General features: G+C 42.3%; 1 protein-coding gene across 2 annotated transcripts; it reads right to left on the bottom strand.

The window, feature by feature from the left end:
• Nucleotides 1-709: 709 nt before the first annotated feature.
• prag1 (PEAK1 related, kinase-activating pseudokinase 1) lies at nt 710-22,541 on the bottom strand. Of its 2 annotated transcripts, none has more exons than XM_066710564.1 (6): nt 22,328-22,541; nt 15,509-15,923; nt 13,570-15,209; nt 6,274-6,431; nt 3,261-4,003; nt 710-2,808 (listed from the first exon to the last, which is right to left on the bottom strand). In XM_066710564.1, exons 2-6 carry the CDS (start codon nt 15,800-15,802, stop codon nt 1,762-1,764), a joined length of 3,882 nt encoding a protein of 1,293 aa, XP_066566661.1. In that variant the 5' UTR covers nt 15,803-15,923; nt 22,328-22,541; the 3' UTR covers nt 710-1,761. The 2 variants fall into 2 exon arrangements, with proteins under 2 accessions (XP_066566661.1, XP_066566662.1); XM_066710565.1 differs by lacking the exon at nt 22,328-22,541 and adding an exon at nt 21,259-21,462.
• Nucleotides 22,542-23,181: the final 640 nt, after the last annotated feature.

The following is a 23,181-nucleotide window of genomic DNA, read 5'->3' as shown; positions in this document are numbered from 1 at the left end:
TGAGAGAGAGAGAGAGAGAACGAACCCGTTTTAGATGCAAGATAAGGACGCATCATCATAAAATTGCATAGCAACAGCCTCTAATATTAACTTGATTGCAATGTAAACAAGTTGCCTCTGACAATAGGATTCTGATCATTATCCACTCTGGTCTCTCTCCTTCTGGCAGTAATTAGATATTTGACAAGTAGAGGTGCTTGGCTTTCATTTATAACAGTAAATTGAGAATCTTTTTATCATTTTTCCCCTCATTTCAATTAGATTACCAATTACTACCTCCAACTTAAGCGCTGGGCTCTGTGAAAAGTTCATATTCAACTCCTTTCTTTTATTTCATGCGAGGTGAACACAAAGTGGGAGCCAAGTTTAACGGAAGCAGTGGGATTATTTTCCCCGTCTATACGTGAGGAGAAACGCGTCTCTATACTTGCTAGCTATCGATGTCTTCCAATAGACGCTATCTTGCTGCAACTCTACCTTGTTGTACAGCACTTGCCCTCAGGGACACAGAAATCCTCAACAGAAACCTGCTCAAACACAGAGCACTTTTATTTTCTCATAACCCACACCTTGACTTTTCCCATGTTCATCCTGTGCTGTATCTGTGCTTGGAAAAACAGATCAAACAGTAGCCATCATTTCCAACTATGACTTCAAAGAGTCATCATCATCATCATCATCATCATAATAAAAATCAGGGACACGTAAGAAGTGTGAAAACATATGTACAATTTATTGGCAGAACAATATGAATCTTGTGCACACAAATTACGAATGTACTTTTTAACAGCAGATTCATTTACAGGAACGCCAATAACAGAAAGAAGGATATTTTAAGACTATGTGCAGCTTTTGACAATCGTCAGCAATTTCCAAATGTAGCAGAATTTCAGTAGTTTTTCCATCTAGCTATCCGTGCTGAGCTTTTCAGTGGACTGGCGTATAGTACGTAAACATGAACCGTCAGCTCAGCAGTTGTTCAAATTGGCTCTTACTAATAACTGATGAATGAGAAGCACATTCCAGTGATGACCATGAACAAATACAGTGGCAATTATAAATATGTTCCTACACAGACCTCCTCATTCACTGAATTTAAGACCTGATTGGCTCTGTTTGATCAACTTATATACAGTCCAAATTGAAATAATAATAAACAAATATATATATGAATATATAAAATGAAATTCCAGTTTCAAGTCAAGTCCTCATAGTTCCAGGGTAAACTGGCATCAAGTTTAATTTACAACCAATCTCTAAAGCTTTTCTGCCATTGATTTATAGATTGAGAACAAAAGGCACTGTAACAATATTTCCTTTATGAATTTAGGGGAGATAACACTGAATATATGGACATCTACTTAAATTTAAATTATCCTCAATACCAGCTCGTGGGTTGGAGAAAAAAAAAACGGTTGTTTCTAAAATTCAGCCCTATCTTCTGAGGATACAAACAATTAAATCATCCTGTCTGTACTTGGAGCATCAGGAACTATTTCTTCAGAGTTTGCCCTAAGCAGCCTTTACAAAGTTGGTTAAGTTAGTTATGTGCCGCCGCGCCCCTCAAAGTCGAGTAGAGGTTGACACTGGTGTAGCGGTTCAACAACCACCATGAACTCGAAACACAACGCAGACCAGTTGCAGTGGGAGTTTGCAGCGTTTAAATGCTCAGGTGATGTAAGTAAACAGCCAACAACAACGACAACACAAAAGCAGGATTACTGGTTGTTTTAAAGTGAGACGTGTCTGTGGCTTCACTGGTTATTTGGTGAAGTAGAGCAGCTCCGCCGTGTGGAAGAGCGCCAGCGGGTTGGCAGTGGAGAAATATTGACAGCAGAGCCAGTCCTCCAGCTCGGCGCTCTGCTCTGGCTCCAGGGACCTCTCGGCGAACTTCATCATGAGCAGGGCCCTCTTGACGTCCAGCCAGTTGTGCAAGCCCTCGTGGCACCCCAGCTCAGCGGGCTGCTCCCACTGCCGCTCCATCATGTGCCGGCGGGGCCCCCACAGCAGGCTCTGCAGGACACGCTTGGCCTCCTGGATGTGGATGCGCTTGATGGGGTCGGGCTGGAGCAGCAGGCGGGAAAGCTGCTGCAGGCCGGAGGAGTACATGGACAGGTCGGGGATGGGCGGCAGGTCCTCGCAGTAGTACTCCTGCTCCTTCAGCTTGGGGCTCACCTCGAAGGGGTTGGGCTGGTGGAGGAGCTCGTAGATGAGGATGCCCGTCTGGAACTCGTCGAACTTCTTGTACTGGGCGGCGGAGACGATCTCTGGGGCCAGACGGGCATGGTCCTTCTTGAGCTTGGGGTCACAGGCGGCATCCTCGACCGCCCTCTGCTTGGCCTTGGCAAAGCTGCTGATGAGCAGCCGGGGGAGGTGGTTCTGCTCCTTGCTGTCTGGGACTTGGCTGTGGGGAACCAGCAGCAGGTTCTCCAGGCAGAGGTCCCTGTGGCTCACCCCGTGGTCCTTCAGGTGCTCCAGGCCGTTGCAGAGCTGCAGCAGCAGGAAGCACACGCGCCGCTCGTACACCTCCGGCTGGGCCTGGTGGAAGGACACCCACTCCTTCACGAAGTCCGCTGCGCTCTGGTGCGGCACCTCCCGCGTGATCACCACCACCCGCTCCTGCTCGCTCTGCTCCCCCGCCCCAGGGGCCCGGTCCGCACCCTCACTGGAGGGCAGCATGCTCTGGGGGATGCAGGCGATGAAGTGGCCGCAGTCCTGCTGCAGGTTGAAGTGGGGGGGGGTGCTCTGTTGCACAGCCAGGCTGTACAAGTGGCCCTGCTTGGCATCGGGAGTCTGGTTTTTACAAATCTGCAAGAAAAGGAAAAAGTCTATTTTAAAGGTTGTTGGTGTCCATCACACTCGGCTCAATGCTGGGATTAGTTTTGTTGAAGTTGTTGACAAAGACGAAGATGATTATTCTTTCCAAATGTATGTTCTAAATCTTAACACGTAAACAGAAAATGAATGACAGCAGTGTAAACGTTATTATAGAACGGAAAACTGTTGATACATTTACACTGTATCCGTCCTCAGGAGACTAACGGATGTGTATGACACATACGTTTTATTTGGCATTAAATGACTAATCTTTATTTGAAAGTCATTTATTTTACGTCATACCCATTACAACATGTTGGTACGTTTGGAGTTTGGATAAAGGTGGAGGTATGTCTACATATATTGCAACTAATGACCAACTTGGTGGCAATCCTTAGTTTCCAAGAGCACAGACCAGCGAGACAAATCAAGCAGTCCTTTACCTTGACTGCGTAGGTGTTTCTGGGGTCCGAGGCACAGGAGGCCGAGTAGTAGATGGCGTCCCCAGCGTCACAGCAGGGCTTGTTGCAAGTCAGCTTGAACAGAGACCAGTTGCTCTCGTCGAAGCGGAGTGGGTTCTTCTGGCTGCGTGTGAAGTGGTCCTCGCACTTGAGGGCCAGGCGGCGCAGGCTCTCGGCATACAGGCCCCCTAGCTTGGAGTAGATGCCCTCCCGGCTGTCGATGTTGCTGAGGAGGGTCTGCAGGTGGAGGCTGGAGCCCGAGGCGGGGGCGCTGAGCTGGGGCGAGGACATGGAGGTGACCCCGCCTCCACCGCGCAGGCCCACCCGGCTCTTGCTCTTCCCCGCGGCCTCGTCCAGAGTCCGGGAGCGCAGCTGCCGGTTATGGGGTGCATGGCACCTCTCCAGAGACTCGTTGGAGGAGTACAAGTGGCGCTGGTCCACCGGGCTGGAGGGAGAGCTGAAGTGCAACCTGTCCTGCCCGCAGACGCTCCCCTCCGAGCTGCTGCAGTTGAGACGAGGGTGACCTCTCAGGCCCCTCTTCCTCATGGAGTCATCGGGAGCAGACACCGTGCGGTTTATCATCTTCTTCTCTGGGAGAGGGGGTGGCTGCAGGGAGCGACCAGGGCTGCTCAGGGAGGGCTCGGGTCGAGGGGAGACCGGGGAGGAGGCGAGTGGACTGCTGGGGAAACGGGATGGGCTCGACAAGTGAGATGCTTCCTGGTACCCTAGAAATGGGGAAGAGAAAAAGAGTGGGTGTATTAGAGAGAGAAACCATTTATACCGCCTGAATCCCCCCCTCCTATCTAGGCTGCTATTTTGTACAACATAATTAACTATACTGTCGTCATGAAACTGTGAGATGGCTCCAATTCTTCCATGTCTGTTTCCTGGGCACCCTTTCTACCCCTCCCCAGACTAGGCCAGAAGCAGCAGCAGTCTAACCGAGATTAAGTTTCACGAGTGTTTACTTCTGTTGTCCTGTGCTGCTGGGCAATGGGATTCTTCCGTCTGTCTTGGTCATAATATCAATTCTGAGCTTCTGCCGAATGTTACTGGTGTTCACACACATACTTTCTAGGGAGTGGAGTAAATTACATGACTACGTCAAAGAAAAAGTAGAAGAAACTGAAAAAAATGTTGCAACAGCCCATCAGGAGGAGTATCGTTGCCCAGAGGCTGTCAAGACAAGCCTGGACCAAAACGCTTTACAACCAAGGGGTCCGACGATTGGACGGTTGTGCATGACAAGAGAATGAATGGATTCCGGTTGCTATGTGGATGATGTAAAAATGGAGCAACACTGATATCCATTTAGAAAGAAAGAAAAAAATGGGGAGTGACTTCTAAACAAAACTCATCGATAAAGCTTTCATGTACAAATGTCTGGTCAAGTACTACATTATTTAGTGGATATCAAAACTGCATGTCTGCTTATAAATGAGGGAAAATTTTAAAAATAAAAACATCAAAACAGACCCATTCAGATCAGTTCTCTTTTTCGCTCCAATATCATGATATTAAAAATTGTTGCCTCCTCTGAAATTTATGAAACTCAGAATAAAAATACAATAAAAATATATTTAAGATTCCGATGTGTTTTACAGTTACACAGTTTTGAACCACAGGCATTGACAAAATCAAGTTCTCATCCAGGGCTTCTACTTTCACAAGAGGAGGGAAATTGGGAAATATGGGAAACCAGGAACCCTCTGCTCATGAAAGAGCATCATGAGAAACAAGTGACAGTCAAGTTTCACTAAGGTTTCTCAGAATAATGGCTTTTTAACCATTCAAAAGGGGACAGATTTAGTAAACTTTACTTTAAAACTGAAGTGTAATATAGATTTTAAAAAATGCACTTCGGTTAAAGGCTGCAAAATGTTGGATTCAAACCCTGCAAACTAGGTTGAAGGGAGAGTTTTAAACATGCTGGATGTGCGTGAATAGTTTAGGGAGGTTCCTGTGGTACACTTCACATCAAACATGGTCTGACATGAGGGTTTCATCAGAAACTACAAAAAACAAAGCCTCTCTGATGACGGTCTTTTTAGATTACAAGTCTCCCAATGCCTGAAGCACATGCTATAACATAATAAACAGCATGGGCGGTAGTCTGGGGTTTTAAAATGGCATCCTCCTTGGTGAAAAGGTGAAGAATTAGTTGGGAGCCCACAAAGCATATCTTTAAGAATAACAGACAGTAAAAATGCAACGGCCTATTGCTATGATAACAAGAGCAGTTCAGTAAGAACCCTATTTACACTGCAAACATTTCGGGGTAGGCCTCGGTCTGCGTCTGATCTCGCTGAAGTCTAATCATCAGAGCCTCCCTCAGAGAAAGCTCCAGCTGTGGGGGTCTGCTGTAAACTGTGGTGAGCCGAATGAAAGGAATCTGTACACGGAGCAAATGTGCAATTCTAATTTTATCTGCACTGAAACAAAGTTCACAAAAACAAAAGGGAAGAGAACAGCCACAAGAGTTCCCATTTCTGCTTCAGACGCTTCCATATGGTTTCTTTCCGTTTGTGCTAATTTCTCTTGTCCATGTGCCTGACCCCGGTCTTGTAACCATAAACCCGTACTGTTGTGTGTGTGAGCGACAGAATGTATTGCAATCACTGACAACTAAGGATACACAAAATCCATCAGTTCACCAAATTCACATACAACCTGACATTCAAATAAACAGTCGTCAATTTGTTCGTAAAGAAAAGCCTTTATGTGGTACAACTTAAAATGTACTTATAAGGGTCACCGTTATGAATTCCTCTTTCTGACAGAGAACACCATTTTCAGCTTTTATTTAAACTGAACTAATTTAGTAGGTCCAATGATACAAACCTTCACCACAGACATCACTGTGCATTTGTGGTAAACCTTATTTTAATGGCTTTACTTTAATTAAAAACAAAAGTATGGGGAAGTTTCCAACAGAAGCTGAGCTGCTATAGAGAAGTAGGACTCTACAACTAAGTGAACTATTGGACTCACTTACCCCCATCACTCAGTATCCTGGAGTCGGAGTGCAAGCTGTCCGATGAGAACGTGGCGAAGCTGCCACTGAGCCCCTTCAGAGACTGGACGAGACTCTCTACCGACCCGTGGCTGGCTTTCTCCAGGTCAGAACTGCTCTGGCTCATTTTACTCAAAGGCCTTTTGTGGGGGACAAGCAGAAAACATACATTAGTCATCACGCTTACATGTTGTGTCACTGTCTTTTCATCCTGGCACTAAACCTACCATGTTTAATGTTAATGTTTAAAGGCAAAATAAAACAGCAACTGTTCCAAATCTGTCAACTGTTGCCATTATAGACACATTTGCAAGAAAACAGTAAATATTAAAATGTTCTCTGCAAAAGAAGACTTACAACAATTTACATTGTACATACACACTAACATGATTATGCTTAAATGTTGTGTTAACAAGATTAAACTACATGTCACTAAAAATAAAGTAGGTTTAATACTCTTCACAAGTTCTGCTTTTAGCGAAACAGGAGAATAGAAAAAATTATGCAGTAGTAGTAGTCACAGAAACAGTACATCTACGGAAACATTTTTTTCAAAATACATTTCTAGAAACTTACATTTATAGTAACCCAATTCATTTCAAATGTATCTCCTCATGGTCTGTAGGCAGGCAGCAGGACAGATCTTTCGCTAGATTGAGCTCTCGTTGCTCCAATATGAATCATTCCTAACGTCCTACTTCCTATACTGATCTTCATGCTATGACAGCTGAAGTGCAAATTGCTTCTGCTACCAACCATATCTTTATCAGCTATGATATAACAGAAACAACATCCCAAAGAAATCTCACTTCTCTTTTTGTGAGGATTAGTTTTGTTTTCTGGCATATTTAGAAATTCAAAAACATCTACTCTGTGTTACTTTACAGGGAATATAGGTCTGCGTTCAAAATACAGAAAAAAGTTAATAAAAAAGTAATTTAGCCATTACAAAATTATTATCCATCACTAAAACATATGCAGTACTAGATATATTTTTTAACTAACTTCACAGCATAAACTGACAGGCATAGTAATTTATATAAAGTTTTATAGTTAAAGTAAAATATATTTTTGATCTTCAAAAAGCCTAAGTTCTTCAAGCCTAATCTTGTCCTGACCAACGACTTCCATTCCCGGGTTTGGGGTGAAATTATCTCCACTATCTTAAGGTGTACACACAAGTAAAGAGTTTCCATCAAGTACGGTCTCTCTTTCACACACAATTTATGATTTTGTGGTGGAATCTTGCATATCCTGTAAGAGATCACTTCTGTCCCGGTTAGGGGGCTCAAAAACAAGGTCTCTCTCCTGTCAAACCTTTTGCTGATTTATAGAACACCTAGTAGAAAATACATTCACCAATTTCAGCTGTTTGACAAGCCATTTCGGGCCACAGTACGTTGATATGATGAATAATCAGCTGGAACATATGTCCACTTTGCAAACTACTACATTATTACAACTTTCATTAACACACATGATTTGATTTCTTGTTTCAAGTATACAGGAACTGGGTCTCCAAAAGCAATCTAAACATGTGTGCAGAATTAAATTCAGATACATTTGTACAAGAGACTGAAAACTACATTGAAGCATTTCAGTAAACAGGAAAAGACAAGTCTGAGATAAATGTAAGTGACCTCTGTTGAGAAGCAAAACAATTTATGGGAGGGAAAAAAACCAACAAAAATCAAATAGTGCAGCACCCTGCATTTCCTTTCAAACTTATGCTTTTGTGTTTTAATGTGTGCTATGAGATCCAAGTTCCTCTTTGAAAAGGAAGCCATAAAGCACTATTATGAGTAGGTTCAAGTCTAAAATAAATCTGTCCAATTATGAAGGTGGTCAGCTGTGTGTTTATTGTTTTGTTATTGACAGTCATCCTTAAATAGGCAATCTTATTAAATCTAATTTTGTGCTTTTGAGTGGGACTTATTGGCAAGTCACTGGTTTACATAACCCATTAGATTCCCTGCTAAATACAGTGCTTTAAATTTAGCTCATACACCAGACTATGAAGTATGCAACTGTACATCTGTACATCTTGTATACTGCTTTTTGAATGTTAATATTGTGTTAAAATGTAGTGAAAGGACACAGTAGAATATGAAATGTCCAACAAAAGCAGTGCAAATTAGCAGTTATTTTACTGTGCACCTGTAGATCTAAAAACAAAAACATACAAATAAATTAATCAAATATTACAGACTTGTATTTACAGTTCATACACTGCAAACAAGCATCTTTAACTAAAACTTTTCCACCTGTAACCTCTCAAATTAATCATATTTTCAAATATTATTAGTTTTATGTGCATTAACATGGAGGTAACAGGTTTATTAGAATCTGAAAACATTTAGTAGCTGAAGTCCAAAGACATACTTGCTTAAAGAATGAGTACAGTAGAGGTGTTGACTGACAGCCCAAATGACAGTTGCAGGACGGACACACTCAAACCCCCGCAGCACATCCTGAAGGTCCAGCAAGGCTGCTTTTAAAGTTTGCATTCACTGGCTCTGTATATTTAGCTAAAGCAGCTTAATAACATGGCAACTTCCTGAGTGGTACACCTTTTTATAGCCAAACATTTAAAGCCTTCAAAACCACACCACAATGTCATTTCCTGATGCTGTTCACTTTTAATATCCGTTTCAGGAATGTCTTCTAAATCATGTTTTGGCCCAAACAATATACAGAATGTTAATTACATGTATGGAGGTTATTTTTACAATTAGGAATATATTAATAGAAATGCTGTTATGTATTTCTTCATATATAAAGTAACAATCAAATAAATAAAACACTCAATTGTCATGTATTCCCACTATGAATGTTTTAGAAGAGCATGTGCTCATAGCAATATATATCTTTAGTTAGAAGCAATTTAAACTGCCATTTTCCAGCTGAATTTAGAAATAGCATTTACTGCAAACCTACACTGCACATCCTCCGAGTGGAGCTGAAGTGACACCTGTAGGTCAGACAAGCATCTCCCACTGATAACACTCAAATCTTACTGTGCCATTTTAAAATACATTTTTCCAAATTAAACTTTCCTTTTAGTAAAAAAGAAAAAGGCTAATGTCCCTTCCAAAAAGAACAGAAAAGATGATGTGTGAACCAGAGCTGGTAGGGAGGAGTTAACGTCTGACTTTTTTTCTGTTTTAAATTCCTGTTTTGGAAGCCATTGAAGCTTGAAATGTAAAACCATAATTGCAGGGGATGTCAATTCTAGTGCTGTTTTTAGTGACTTTCATCTGTGCTCTGAAGGCAGGGGTCAAAAGGACTCATTCTGATAGGGATTCTCAAAAATGTCCCTGAACCCTCTTGTGAACTGCTTGTTAAAGAGAGATGGAGAAAACCTGTTTACACTCCCCACAATGTTCACCATGAAACACAATGATAAAAGCTAAAAGTATTACATGAAATAATGACAAAACCAAAGATCAGACCCCCCCCCCATATTAAAATAATCAACTAAACAACTGTTGAAAATAGCAGAACTGATAACAAACATCATTATTTGAAGGCAAACAAAAACCTCATGATCAACTAAAAAGCCAGAACCCACTTGCATAGACTGAAATAGTATTGACCAGTGCTTTGAATACCTGTGTTCCCAGTAGAAGTTAAAGACAGTCTCTCTCATTAACGATTTCTATTAATGACTTATTCAGAAGCTAACTGAAATAGTAAAACTGTCAGGATTGGCCATCAGAAGTGGAAACCAATGCTGGCTGCTGTAATAAAAGCCTATCATAGACTCACAGTGTGCCAGATACAAAGTCTGGGCATTGAGCCATGTCATAAGGTGGTGCAGACATGGTGAGGAACGATTACCCCCCGATTACACCTGGGTACTGAGGAGACCTTTCAGCGGGAATTACAGTACAATTGACAGATGTGATTACTGTGCAATGATTGATCGCAAAGATCTTGATCAATTTTGGGTGCGTCGAGTAGCCATGGTCTAATCTGGAGAGTAGCATGTTTTGTGAGTGAACTATGCAGTAAATAAATAAAATCGAAAGTAAACTACTTCCAACCTTTGACCTTTACACTCAAGTATTACACATGACTGAAATCTTCTGTTGTGGTGCCTTTCCGGTGAAGATTAACAGTGTCTCTGGCTAATTATGGGCAATGACAGGGTTTGTAATTGTTGTCAGTTCCGCTTTCTCACACGGGTGTGACTGAAGTGGGGGCACTCCTTTTCACATTCCTGTCCAGCCTGTGCTGACCGAAGGTTGGCTGTGTTTACACTGCGGCTGGGTTGGCTCGAAGCAGGCCCCCCAGCCCCTCCTTCAGGTGTTCAAACTTCACAACAGCTCAGCATCAGCTGGGCAGATTGACACAGTGAAAACAAAGACCCAAGCTGGCTTACAAACGGTCAGTGTAAACACAGTAGAGAAGAATGACAAAGTGCCTTGCCAGCATCCCCTTACAATTTCATCCACTGGTGATTAAACTAGTTTCTTCACTAATCCACATTAAAAGACATATTGCTCTAGTTTAAGCATGATGCAACGAAGTATAAAGCACTATAAAACTTCTACACCATTACTAAACTAATTCACGGTTTCCTTTTCATAATGCATTTCAATTTAAATAATCCAACCAGGACTTTGCTGCACTTCATGGCTGGCAGCACACAGGTGGTCGGTTACAGAATACAAAATATATTAACCATGTTTTTAGAAAGGGGAGAAACAAACTGCAAATGAAGTCACAAAGAATACACAAAAAGTTCAGCATTACTTTGTGGTATAGCACTGGCCTAAAAATGATGCATCACAGTTTTAAAGTAGCAAAATGATGTGCTAAAAAGGATCCTTTTTGGTTGACTTTTAAAACACATCTTAAAAGGTGCTACAAACTATTCACATTGTATACCCCTCTCAGTGTAGCATTTGAACTCCTATTTCTCACTCGCAACAAACCAAACTAAAGCATTAAAAAAACATACTTCAAGACTATAATCCTACATAAAATCTCAACGATGATACTATATTTATTTTCAGAGGACAGTGGGCTGTAATCAATCCTTCCTGAACAAGTGTTTGGCGTCTCAAGACATATTTAAAGCCTCATTCCACAATAAAATAAGCGCTGGCATTATCCACTGAAAAAGATATCCATTAGTATCCACATAACTCAAATTCACGTTGGCTTTTATTTTTAAATATCCTGTAGATGCTATCTATTCTCAGCCCCCACAAAATCACAGAGCCTTGCCTCGGGAACGGACTGTTACTCCTCCCTGGCCTGGACTCAGAAATGGCAGATCAGATCAACAATCTGCGGTACACAAAGCAATCTTCTACTTAGATCTATATATACACACGGACACTTATTTTTATAAACTGAAGGGGAAAAAAATGACCTCCTTGACTAGCTTTGTGCTTTAAGAAGTTGGGAACAGAGTATTGAAGAAACAAAACACTAAGTGAAAGGGTTTTTGAAATACAAAAAAGATTTTCTCTTTGAAATAATTTTAAATAATTACATGTACAGTACAACACAATACAATACATTTTGCACAATACAATGCAATACAAACACTTAGACACTAGCATCCAAATGGACACATCTTAAGTTAAATTAAGTCAAATGTACTAACAAATACAAATTTTGAAGGGGAAAAAAGAAAGAAAAATCATACAATCAACAGACTTCTGCATTTTAGAAAATAAAGTGATGACTCATAATAACCAATTTAAAAATAGGCCAGTCACACTCTAAAACTGCTCTAAACACCACATGTTTAGTTACAACCTCAGGGAAAAGGCTCTGTGGTTAGAAAAGATACTAAAAAAGTCTGCCTAGGGAATGACATTGAACTCAAAATGATAGGCACTTACAAATACACCTACAGGTCTGTGGGAATGCTCACTGCATGCACGCCAGGCAAAAACATTATAGAAAAACTATATCAAACCAGAAAAAGCCAGCATACTATCTCTGAATTAAGATTAAACCTCCCTGAGAAATGGATGCGTGCTGTACCATATAAGCAATGTTTCCTTTGTCCATGCTTTATCTGTGAAGAGAAGCCTCTTTCTAGTCAAGTACAGCACTCTATTGTGGAAAGGCAACAACCAACAATGCCAGGTTTGTCAAAATATCACACTTTTGTTACGAAATGCTCAGCTGATATTGCATCTTCAATCTTTTTTTCCCCTGACACCCCCTTTAGGGAGGGAAAAAAAAAAAAAAAAGTCGTTAGCACTTTTAAGTTACAAGAATGTTCTCAGGCACATTCCAGACTGTCTTTTGCAAACCCCTCCGAGGCCTTCAAGTGTTAAAAAGCTTTAATAATACCAAGAGCATAATTGCACATCTGATAAAGAAACCACAGATGAGGGTTGACTCATTATGGAAAATAAAAAAACAAAGGTTCATCGATTAAGGCTTCTCTGCCATTAACCCATGCGGTCTGGAACTTAATGAAGACTCAAACACGGCTGGACTTCCCTGTATTTACTGCAGCAAAAACTGTGATAATAGGAGAGGGTTTCTAAATGAAAGAGAGTGATCTACTGTACCTATAATTCTGGCAAAAACAAATCTAGGCCAGTGACAAGAAATGCAATACAGATACAACAGGATGGGAGTATTTAAAAGGCTCAGTAGTCTTCCATTTCAGATGTTTGTTTATACAGGTCAAAACTGTACCAGAACAGAAAGATTGGCTTAGCTGTGATATGTCCTAAAAAATTACAAAATATTACAGCCTGCAAGTAAATAGAAATATCCTTTCACATTCAAACTGCATCAGTATTCCACATACAAGCAAGCATGTGCAACAATTTCAATATGAAATACTGTATTTAAAGGAACACAAATGAAGACTGTTCTAAAATGCCTCAAGCTTCCGGAATGTTTGAAAGATTTGTGCAATGTTAGGTGCATTTATTCCACTTTTGAAATGCTGATTTTGATCCGTTTCAGATGCTGAAATCCAATTAGAAAATGCTCGTACCCCACATGACTGACCTCACACCTGCCTGCTCATCACTTTCTGTTAGTGAAGTGCAAGTTTACATTTTTCTACAGTACTACAGTTCTCAAGTTAACAGCTGTGCGAAAGCAATTAAGAAAATGATAGCATTACAGTAAGAAAGTCAGTTTGAGAGGAAAAACAAATCTCACCCTTATAGTCATTATTTAAAACAATAGACTATATAGACAACAGAAATGGAATAAGTCTAGGATAAAAAAAAAAAAAACAGGTTTTAAAATAAATAATGAAAAAGAGGTAGCAATAAAAACTCATACCTGTGGTGTTTTTTGGGTGGTGGGGGAGGTGGTGTCTCACTCTTTTCTTCCGACAATTCTGAGGTGTAAGATGCTGCCTTAACTAGCATATTCCTGTTATATTTGTCCATTTCTGATGCTCTGCCCGTGTGGAGATGACTGGCACCATTGTGAGCCGTGCCCGGCTGATTATACTCCATGCTGTGTGCGGCAGGGCTCCGAGGCTTCAAATCCCTCGGCTGGAGGACAGCAGCACCATTGAGAAGGTCAGGGGCCGCACAGTGATGCGCCATCTCCTCTCCCCCCTCCTCCTCCTCCTCTATCCTGCCCTCCCAGTTCCAGGCCGTGTTGTAGAACTTGTGTCTCCGGTCGGTGGCTGACACGGAAGAGGTCGAGCTGGAAGGCTCTCCGGAGGACCTGCCGTGGGCCTGGAAGAGGCAGGGACTGTGGGTTTCGGTTTGAAAAGAGGACTCGACCTCCAGCTCAGAGGCCGGAGAGGAGGACAGGGCAGAAGCGCCTAGTTTGGGCGAGCGAGAGCCTCTTTTCGGAGGGATGGGTGGACTCGGTTGGAGGCTGGGCTGGGGTATGGCTAGAATTGTATCCGAGCTGCCTGAAGGCCACTTGAATGAAGGGCTGTCAGGTTCCATTGGGATGGTGGGACTGAAATGTGGCCACTGAGTACTGACCGCTGAGTCAGGGCTGCTCAGGTAAAATGTCCGGTTGTCCTCCTCGGTGTGGGCGGCCATGACGGTGATTTTAGTCCTCTGGCAGTCTCTCTCACCTGTGAGGTCCACGTCCAAGTCAGGCCTCTTCTGAAAAGCGCTCTCGCTTGGCGTCCGCTTTTTCCGTTTGGTGCTCTCTGCATAGATGGGCTCACTATTCAGCTGCACCGACGGGCCTTCAGACGGCGGGCGACCCGGAGAGGGAATCTGGGGCCTCTCCTTACCGCGAGTGTCATACGGGGCGGACGAATCGCACCCCGGCTGCCCACACAGCTCTAGCCCCTGAGAGCAGATCAGACAGTCGGTGCTGCTCCGATAAGAGCAGGAGTCCGACAGGCTGGTGCGCTCGGACACCAGAGAGGACACCCGGCCGTGACTCACCGAGCTCTGCAGCCCCGTCTCTTGGGCGAAGCTGGAGAAGGAAGTGCTCGATTTGGCGTTGGTCCCGGAGGTGACAGTGGAGGTGGCAGTGACTATGTTGATCGCGATCTCCAAGGACGGTTGGTGATTCTGTCCAGATGAGCCAAGGGACAGTGCTTCCCCGTGACTATTGCAGCTGCCCAGGGAGAGGGTCCTGCCTTCCTGCTCCTGCAATAAGCCCCTGGGGTTGCTGCTCACATAAGTGCTCTTGACCTTTTTTGTGATTTGCGATCGGTAGCTCTCACTGGGGCTGGTGCCATTCTCCCTGAGTGTCAGAGTCCCTCCGCCCTCCTCCTGAGTCACACAGATACTGCTGATGAACACGGGTTCTTTCTGGAGCCCCGAGGGCGACACAGTGCCTGCAGTGTACCTACTGGGAAAGCCCAGTTTGTCTGGGGCTTCAGTGCTGAAAACAGCTTCTTTGAAAGTTTTGTTGCAGTTGTTGTTATCTATGCACACTTGGGTGAGGTCCAACATCTTCTTAAGGCAATGTTTCTCCAGTGGACTCTTCTGACTTTCCTGAAATAAAGATGCACAAAATGAACACAGAGCACACTGTTGATGGCAAGATATTGTGGCTTTGATATAGACAATGTCTTATTTGTATTTTTTTTTTCTTCCTTAAAGAGCTTCACTCCACTACATTTACCACCAAACATCTTTAGTATATTAAAGTATTAAAATAAGCATCACAAAAAGCAGATTTGTTATGATCTTGGCTTGACACGATTTTGCTTCATGCTAAAGTCACGCTAAATGTATGATTTGGGTTTGTGACCTCTCTCACCAGTACGTTCCCTGTGTGATTTGAGGATTACCTGTTGTAGGTCAGTGTTCATATTCACATCCGTCCACACATCGGATGCATCGGAGTTCATCATCGTGGGCCTGACTGCAATGGTGGGCTTGGAATAGGAGGTGGGGGTGATCACATAGTCATCGTCGTCCTGGACCACTCTGTTTCGAGGCGCATTGCCGCTTTGTGTCGAGATGCCGTTCTGAGCGAGTGCCACAAAAGGACTGGTCTGTCTGTGAGCACTTCTGGGATGGAAACAATTCTTGCAAGAGCCCGGTTTCCACACGTGTTCTGCGAACTCGCCACACACAGACATCTTAAGACCAATCTCTGTCACTGCAACCACCACCGATTTCCAAAGGAGAGGGTGCCCTTTGACATGACGTTTCGATGACCACCGACTGACCCTGTGCTCACACACAGTTCGAGTTTAGGGCCTGTGAAATAGAGAAGACAAAAAAAGACATATTTAAAGGGTTCCAATTGTAAAGACACTTAACATGTCATGCTAAACGAAATCTCTGCAGTTGACAGTTGCTCAGAAAATCATATTACAATCTGAGAAACACTGATTTCTTTAAAAACCACGGGAAGAACGCTGAATTCAATGGTTGCTGCTCATACTCTTTTCTACACCAGGTGTAGTTTAGTGGTTTATTTTTAACTTAAATTGAACCTGTACTGAGCTCAGTTACATATGACTTCCTCAATACTTTCAAAACTCTGATCGAGGAGAGACGGACCATCAATAAAAGAACACAGATAGACATGCCGTTGTACTGTAATGTAACTATAATAGCTTGGAATGTGATAAAGCCTTTGCAAACTCCTTACAAACAAAGCAGACTTAGGCAATATGCCAAACATTTTGTTACTCAATTTTCTTCCTGCTTATGTTCTCAAGCACACAGCCCAACTATTCTTGTTCAATACAGTACATAATTGGCCATTTGTGCATCCATTTTGGCAATCTCAATGCACAACCCTGGTTTGAAAACAACAGCAGTTCGTTTTTATGCCAGGACAGATTTTACACCTTGATGCATTTTTGAATTTAGTTACAGACCTATGAAGTGCAATTTGATTAAAAGCTCTTTATATATTTACACAAAGTCAGATTACTCTTAACGTACATCTGACATTTTTAATCTTTTACTTTCTTAGTTCCCCTGACTGATGAAGGCAACAACTTATGTGATCAAAAGGGAAAGCCCAGTTCTTCCCCCATCTGTGCCTTATTTTCTGTGCTTAGCAGTGATTTACAAAGACACTATTTTATTTGTGATTCTTCTAACAGCACATAAGCGTGAGAAAGCAGTTTTCTTCGTAAAGGATACACACACAAAAAAAAAATATATATATATATATAAATGTTGAAGAGAACGGTTCTGTGAACTCTTGAAAAAAATTTTTTTTTGATAGACTTAATGTAAGTGGCAGTTAAGCAGCAAATAAGCACGTTTTACAGATTCTGTGCACAAGTTGTGACATATCTTTATGCACTTCACAGCTACTGTACCTTATTGAAACAAAGCCTCCTTATTCTTTGTTCAGCTCTTGAACACTATGTACAGCAATCAATACAGATACCCCCAGAAGACATTCAAGCCGTTTATACATCACTAAAAGTGCTTTCAGATTTTAAGATATAAAACTCAAAACACTTGTTCTGCCAAATGCATCCAACCCCTGTGTAATACTGCAGGACATATGAGATTGCATGCATGTCATGATCTTAATGCAGCACAGGAAAAAAAAAAATATATATATATATATATATATATAACTATAATCAGATTGTGCAGCTGTCTACTACACAGATTCCAATGAAATATGCCTTTAACCAAACTGCATCAGCAGACTTCACTGAAAAAGTTCACAGGCCAATAATCTATAATTTAACTGCACATTTAAGACATTTAATATTCAACTTATATAGGGAGCTGATACTGCATATTTTTCAATCAATTATGTATCCTACGTACTTAGTGATAAAAGAAGTAGGAATTGTATCAGCTCCCCCCCACAAGAATAATAATGAAATAAAAAAAGATTAAAGGATGAAGACATTTTACAGTCCCTGCTGAAAAATGGATGCTGTGAACTGCATGTCCTGTTGCCTTTCAACATCTCATCATTGCCAGTAAGGTTGCAATACTTATGGTAAGGCCAATATCTAGGAAATACAAGTGGCAAACGCTGCAAACATCAGCAGCATGGCTGTACTCCACCCAGCTCGACTGGAAGGCCAGTGTTTATTGCACTAAACATAAATACTGTTCATTACAACAGAATCATAAAATTGAAGGTATAATGTCATAGTGAAAGTAGTAAAGGAGTTGACTAATTCGCTTGGCCCACTACCTTCCTGTGAGGCGTACTTCATTAGTGGTTCTTCAGAGCTCTGCTTCACCCACGTGTCTCAACTTGACAGACAGTATCGACGATGTCCTCACCTCCATTGCCCCACATTCTTAAAGCAATATGATCACACTGTCAAGCCCTTTCAATGATGGGAGGGGTGGAATGGCAGATATGTGGAATATCAAGTCACCCAGAGGTGAACCCTGTACATCCACAGCACCTTCATTGGGGACCTCTGGTCTTGAAATCCAAAAAAAAACACGAGTAGCTTGGCATCAGGAATGTCTTGCCGTTCCTGAAATGCAGCTTTACTTCATTCCTACCATTCCCAAAGAAGTAATCAGGAAAAGAACTGGATTCTGTTTTTGATCAGTTACTAAAAAAACAGACAAATGTTAAATGCAAAAGATATTTCCCTAATAAGACTATTTCACTTTTTCAATTGCACTTTCTATGTAGTAAACTTGCATGGTGTCAAAAACACTGTAGTGGTATTTAAGTGTCAAATTTAAGGTGACATATGTCAAGCAATCAGAGCTCCTAAGCTGTAGGACTACAATTCTGTTGAACAATGCAGATAAAGCAACAGAACAGACAAAGCAAGGACATTGCTTAGGCGCCAGCATACTTTGATTTTGATCAACAGTGCATTTAAATAATGTCCAAACAGAAATATCATTCTACAGCACAGGGTATTCTATATTCTATACCTTCCATCTCACCACTGACAACATGCTTTTGACTTTTGCACATTTAATTAAACAAAAAATACACAAATAAATTAAAGCCTCTGCATAAAATGAAGAGACTTCAGTGCCTATGTGAATGCCAGTGTGTGACAGAAATGTGTAGATGCAATTTAGAAAAACCACAGACAGAAGAACTGCTAAAAATAGGCCATTCTGCAGACAACAACCAGGCAGCCGGGTTGCACAATCATGTGCTTCATTGTTCAAAAAAATATTGTATTTTTTTCCAGAAAGGAAGATCAAAGACAACAGAGTTCTTTCAAAAATAAAACTGGGCAAAGGTTTAAGAGTGGCAGTCAGAACTTGACACAGTAGTTTCATGTTGAACTATCTCATAATGTTCAGAAAGTCCGCCTTCACATTTGTACTTTGCTTCAAACTGTGATGGAACCCCCTTAAATTATATACACATATATAAATCTTCAATGGTTTTGCATAACCAAACTCTCCCTATAGTTTACTGTGTGGCTTCAATTTTGGAAACCAGGACAAGGATGTTTTGGTCCAGATCTAGTGAACTATTTAATTTCACTCCCAGTAAAAGAAACTGACCCAGAATGTAGCTGTGCTATCATAGGCATTATCATTACAAGCCCAGGACTTCGGTTAAAAGTTAAACTTCTCCCTGGAGTAGTTATTCCAGTCTCCCTTCTTTTTTTCTTTGTCTTTTTTAATGACTTATCCCAAAGGAGATTAGAACGGCAGGGTGTAAGGTGAATGTTATAGCTTTAGTTCAGACTGCTCCTACAAGAAAAATCCCAGCACAATACTAAACCAAACACTAAACAACATTTGTGATTCAATCACATTTATACAGAGGACCCCTGAAATAAGTGTAATGGTACAATTGTACAGAAGTTATTAGATGCGTTTGTGTATGCTCCATTTTGGGTTTGCCGTTTTGTTGCAGTGGTTTTATCACATTGGCTTACTTGTTTTAATACAGATTACTCAAAAGTATAATGTAATATAAAAATAGTATAGTTGGGGTACAGAAGTAGAGAAATGCTTAAGTTAAGTCCTGATTATTGTAACAAAACAAAAAAAATCTCATGTTACTAAAAGCTACACTTTAAAAACAAAAACTAGTTTGCTCAACAAGGTTTAAACAAACGTGATCCCTTTCTCTCTAGCCAAATCCAAGCTTTGACAGAGAATACAGAACTGTGTGTGGCATTTCATTATAGCCTCAGTCCCTTTACTCTACAGATGGCACCGATCGAACTTCGTCCTTCAGACTTTCAGAGCATTCCGACTCTCAGATACAAAATAAAGCCCTGCTTTGTATTCAGTTGCGTCTCCATCTGTCTGTTGCCACACTGTAACCTACTGCCTTGCCACCTGCTGTGTACAATGTTGCAGTCACACAAACCGTACCTGCAAGCCAAACATTCCCTTCGCGGTGCTAATGACTAAATTGTGTTTGCTCTGGGTTGGTCCAATGCTCTGAAAAGCTGATCCCACATTGAAAGTCTCCCGAGCTGCACTGACTGCATCTCATTAATCAGGGCGACAGAGGGAAAAGAGGGGGGGAAGAAATAAAAGACAGAAAACTCAACAGGGCAGGGGGGTTGAGGGTAGATTTGTTTTCTGAACTGGAGGAGTGAGATTCCTTGTAATGTAGGTTTGAGGGGAGGGGAGGAGAGAGAGAGTGTTTAAGAGACAACCAAGTCACAACAGGAGTCTGTGTTAACTTAACATACAGATTATGTGCTATTAATTCCTACATGAATAAGAAACATTAACCACACAGGTAAAATATATATCATAGATATATAGCTAAGACAACAGCTACAGTTAAGCTGATCAGTCTTCAAGACATTCAAAGGATATAGTATATATTGCACTTCCAATTAAAAATATTTTAATGATAATGAATGCATCAGCAACTTATGTATTTTCAATAATATTATGCACAGTATTTGCTTCAAATCGAGAAAGTTAAGATACATTTAGTTACAATGAAAGCACTTTTTTCTCGTTTCAGCGTCACAGCTTTTACATTTGACTTATGCCCCACTGTGCGATTAATGAAAACAAAACCCCATGTGCAATGCACAGACAATGGGAGTCTGGCAGATAAGAGTTGCACATTACATGGACAAAGGTTACACATCCTACCCTACCCCTTCCTCCGCAGGACCCATTTTATTTCATGTGACAGAGTCGCACAGAGAAGTTATTTGTAGCTGAACAGAGATTATCCAGCGCACACGCCGCCTCATCCTCGACAGTGTGCGCACACGTAATGCGGATGGGCATAACCGCGCAGGTATATACAGCAGTAGGAAAGCACAAAGTTTGGTCCAGCACCCATAAGACCCTACAGCAAAAAGAGCAATCCGGCGGTTGAAGCACCCCCACCCAAAAAACATGCCCAAAACCTTAACGGACATGCCCAAAATGTTAGTGGTAATCAGTCGCAGTATTGCATGTCACCTATTCTCTTTTAAACAAGAATTTGTCAGAAAGGCGCTTTAGTTCTACATGTGATTCAAGTCTCAGTTCATGCGAGAGCCATCACTGAACACTTGCCCTGGCCAAACCTCACGGGCAGACGGCTGCTGCAAACGCACAGGACCGGCCGAGCTCCCTATCAAGCCGCCACAGCAGCAGCAGATGCGCCGACACGGCTGGACTGAGCAGAAGGTGCACTAACCTGTCAGCATCGCCTCACGTCGCAAACTGGAAACGTTCAAATGTATCGGATGCTACACGTACACGGCCCGGCTGCGCGTCGGTGGCTGCGGCTGCTGCCTCCCAGCACAGGAGGCGAGGCTACCCGTGCCTGCGCTGAACTGCGCTGACGCCGCCGAGAGGCACCTCTACAGTTGCAGTGCAGTCACTGCCTCCACCCCCTGCCCTGGCCATGTTAAAGCATGTTTTAAAACGTCTAGGTTCCTCCGACTCGCAACGTACGGGTAGCGCAGAAACCGCAGTTCTGCGCAAGGTCTGCGGAATCCCACCGCTCCCATTGGTGGAGCCGCGCAGACCTGCGCAGTCCGGCGCTCCACGCACGGGAGCGTTATTCGTCCTCACCTGCATGTGCGAGTTTGCTTATTTACTCCACATGGCGGGACTGTTTCATAGAAGAACGACCAACACGTCTATTAAGTCGAGATAGCCTTTTTATGGCTAAATATACGATTTTATCAGAAACATTATGATCTCCAGACTAAAACAACATAACTGCTGATGTGTAATTATTTCAGATATTGCTTCATTATACATACACCAATTCGTATCTGCATAAAATAATAATAATAATGATTTAGCAGTAGCAGCAATGGTAGGAGATAGAAATGTAAATGCAAACTACCACCATCGTCGATATATGCAAGTCAAAGACAGCGTCAATATTGAGTGAATGAACGCTCTCTATCTAAACAGACAACAGTTGCCACATTATGACTGATCATGTGTCAGTTCACTCAGTGGTTTAGTAATCTGCAACAACATATTCAGCATGATCACTTCTGGCTTAAATGCATACACGCATATTCATCTGGTGGTAGGTCTCCACACGCCACCGTTAAATGACAGCTTTTAAATGCCAATTGTTATTTCGATGCCATTTGTTCCAGGACTGATAGACGCAGCATCGCGTCGACACCATCACACACTACTTCTAATTAAACGGGCGCGTCTGACTCCCGCAATGTGAGCCGGACGGCAACACCGGCGTCAAGGAGTTAATCCGGCGACTTTCAACTCTCTTTGCAGCTCACCTGTGGTGTCCAAGATGTCCTCGGCAACAGGCAAGACGATTTCAGACTCCGCTCCCCCAAAAATAAATCAAAAATCCCCATGCATGTACGCTGACTAGGACTGGATCCAAAACACCGCCCGGCGCTTGCACGGCGCAGGATCTTTGAACAGCACGCCCTCACAGACACGGGCACAGGGAAGAGATCCAGCTGCTATCTCCGGGAAAGAGGGGTGGAGCTCCCTGAGAGAAACGATATCCTCCAGGCTGACTCAGACCCGAGCTGTATTTGGGGGTGGGGGTGGGGGGCTTGAGTGTGAAAGATGAGGAAATGCCAAACAAACACCCCCCCCCCAACGCAATGTGAGAGAACAGATTGAATAATTAAAAAACAAACAACACAATTGATGGTATATACGTCCTGCAGATATGTATTCATGATATACTTTTCTGAAGTTGCGTTATTCTGCCCCAAGCCCTTGTTGGATGCTAGCAGACATTTCTGATTTCTTCATCTACTGACTAGTACTATGTGACACCTGCATCAGCATAACACATACTTAATTTCCCCAGACACACATATGGATTAGACATGTTTAAGTACTTCAGCTACTTGTACAATAATGTGTGGCTAAATGGCATTTTCCATCGCAGTGTCTTACAATGCCTTCGGTTAAGGATCTCACCTGCTTGGCTGTCAGCCTCAAGAATTAGTTGTATCCAATACAATGGGAGCCATTATGGTGAATAACAATGCGCTTCCCTGCCTTTTGTTGGCACTGACTGAAACAATCTCCAGTGTTTCGCTGCGCTTTGGTTAAACAAACCCACATCCTCCATGCAGTGTTTTGCCCAGTCTAATTTAATAGTCACAGG

This window comes from Amia ocellicauda, chromosome 8 (genome assembly GCF_036373705.1).
Source record: "Amia ocellicauda isolate fAmiCal2 chromosome 8, fAmiCal2.hap1, whole genome shotgun sequence".
Taxonomy (NCBI): Eukaryota; Metazoa; Chordata; class Actinopteri; order Amiiformes; family Amiidae; genus Amia; species Amia ocellicauda.
Note: the sequence above shows the minus strand (reverse complement) of the source record. Positions and strands in the feature narration are given on the sequence as shown.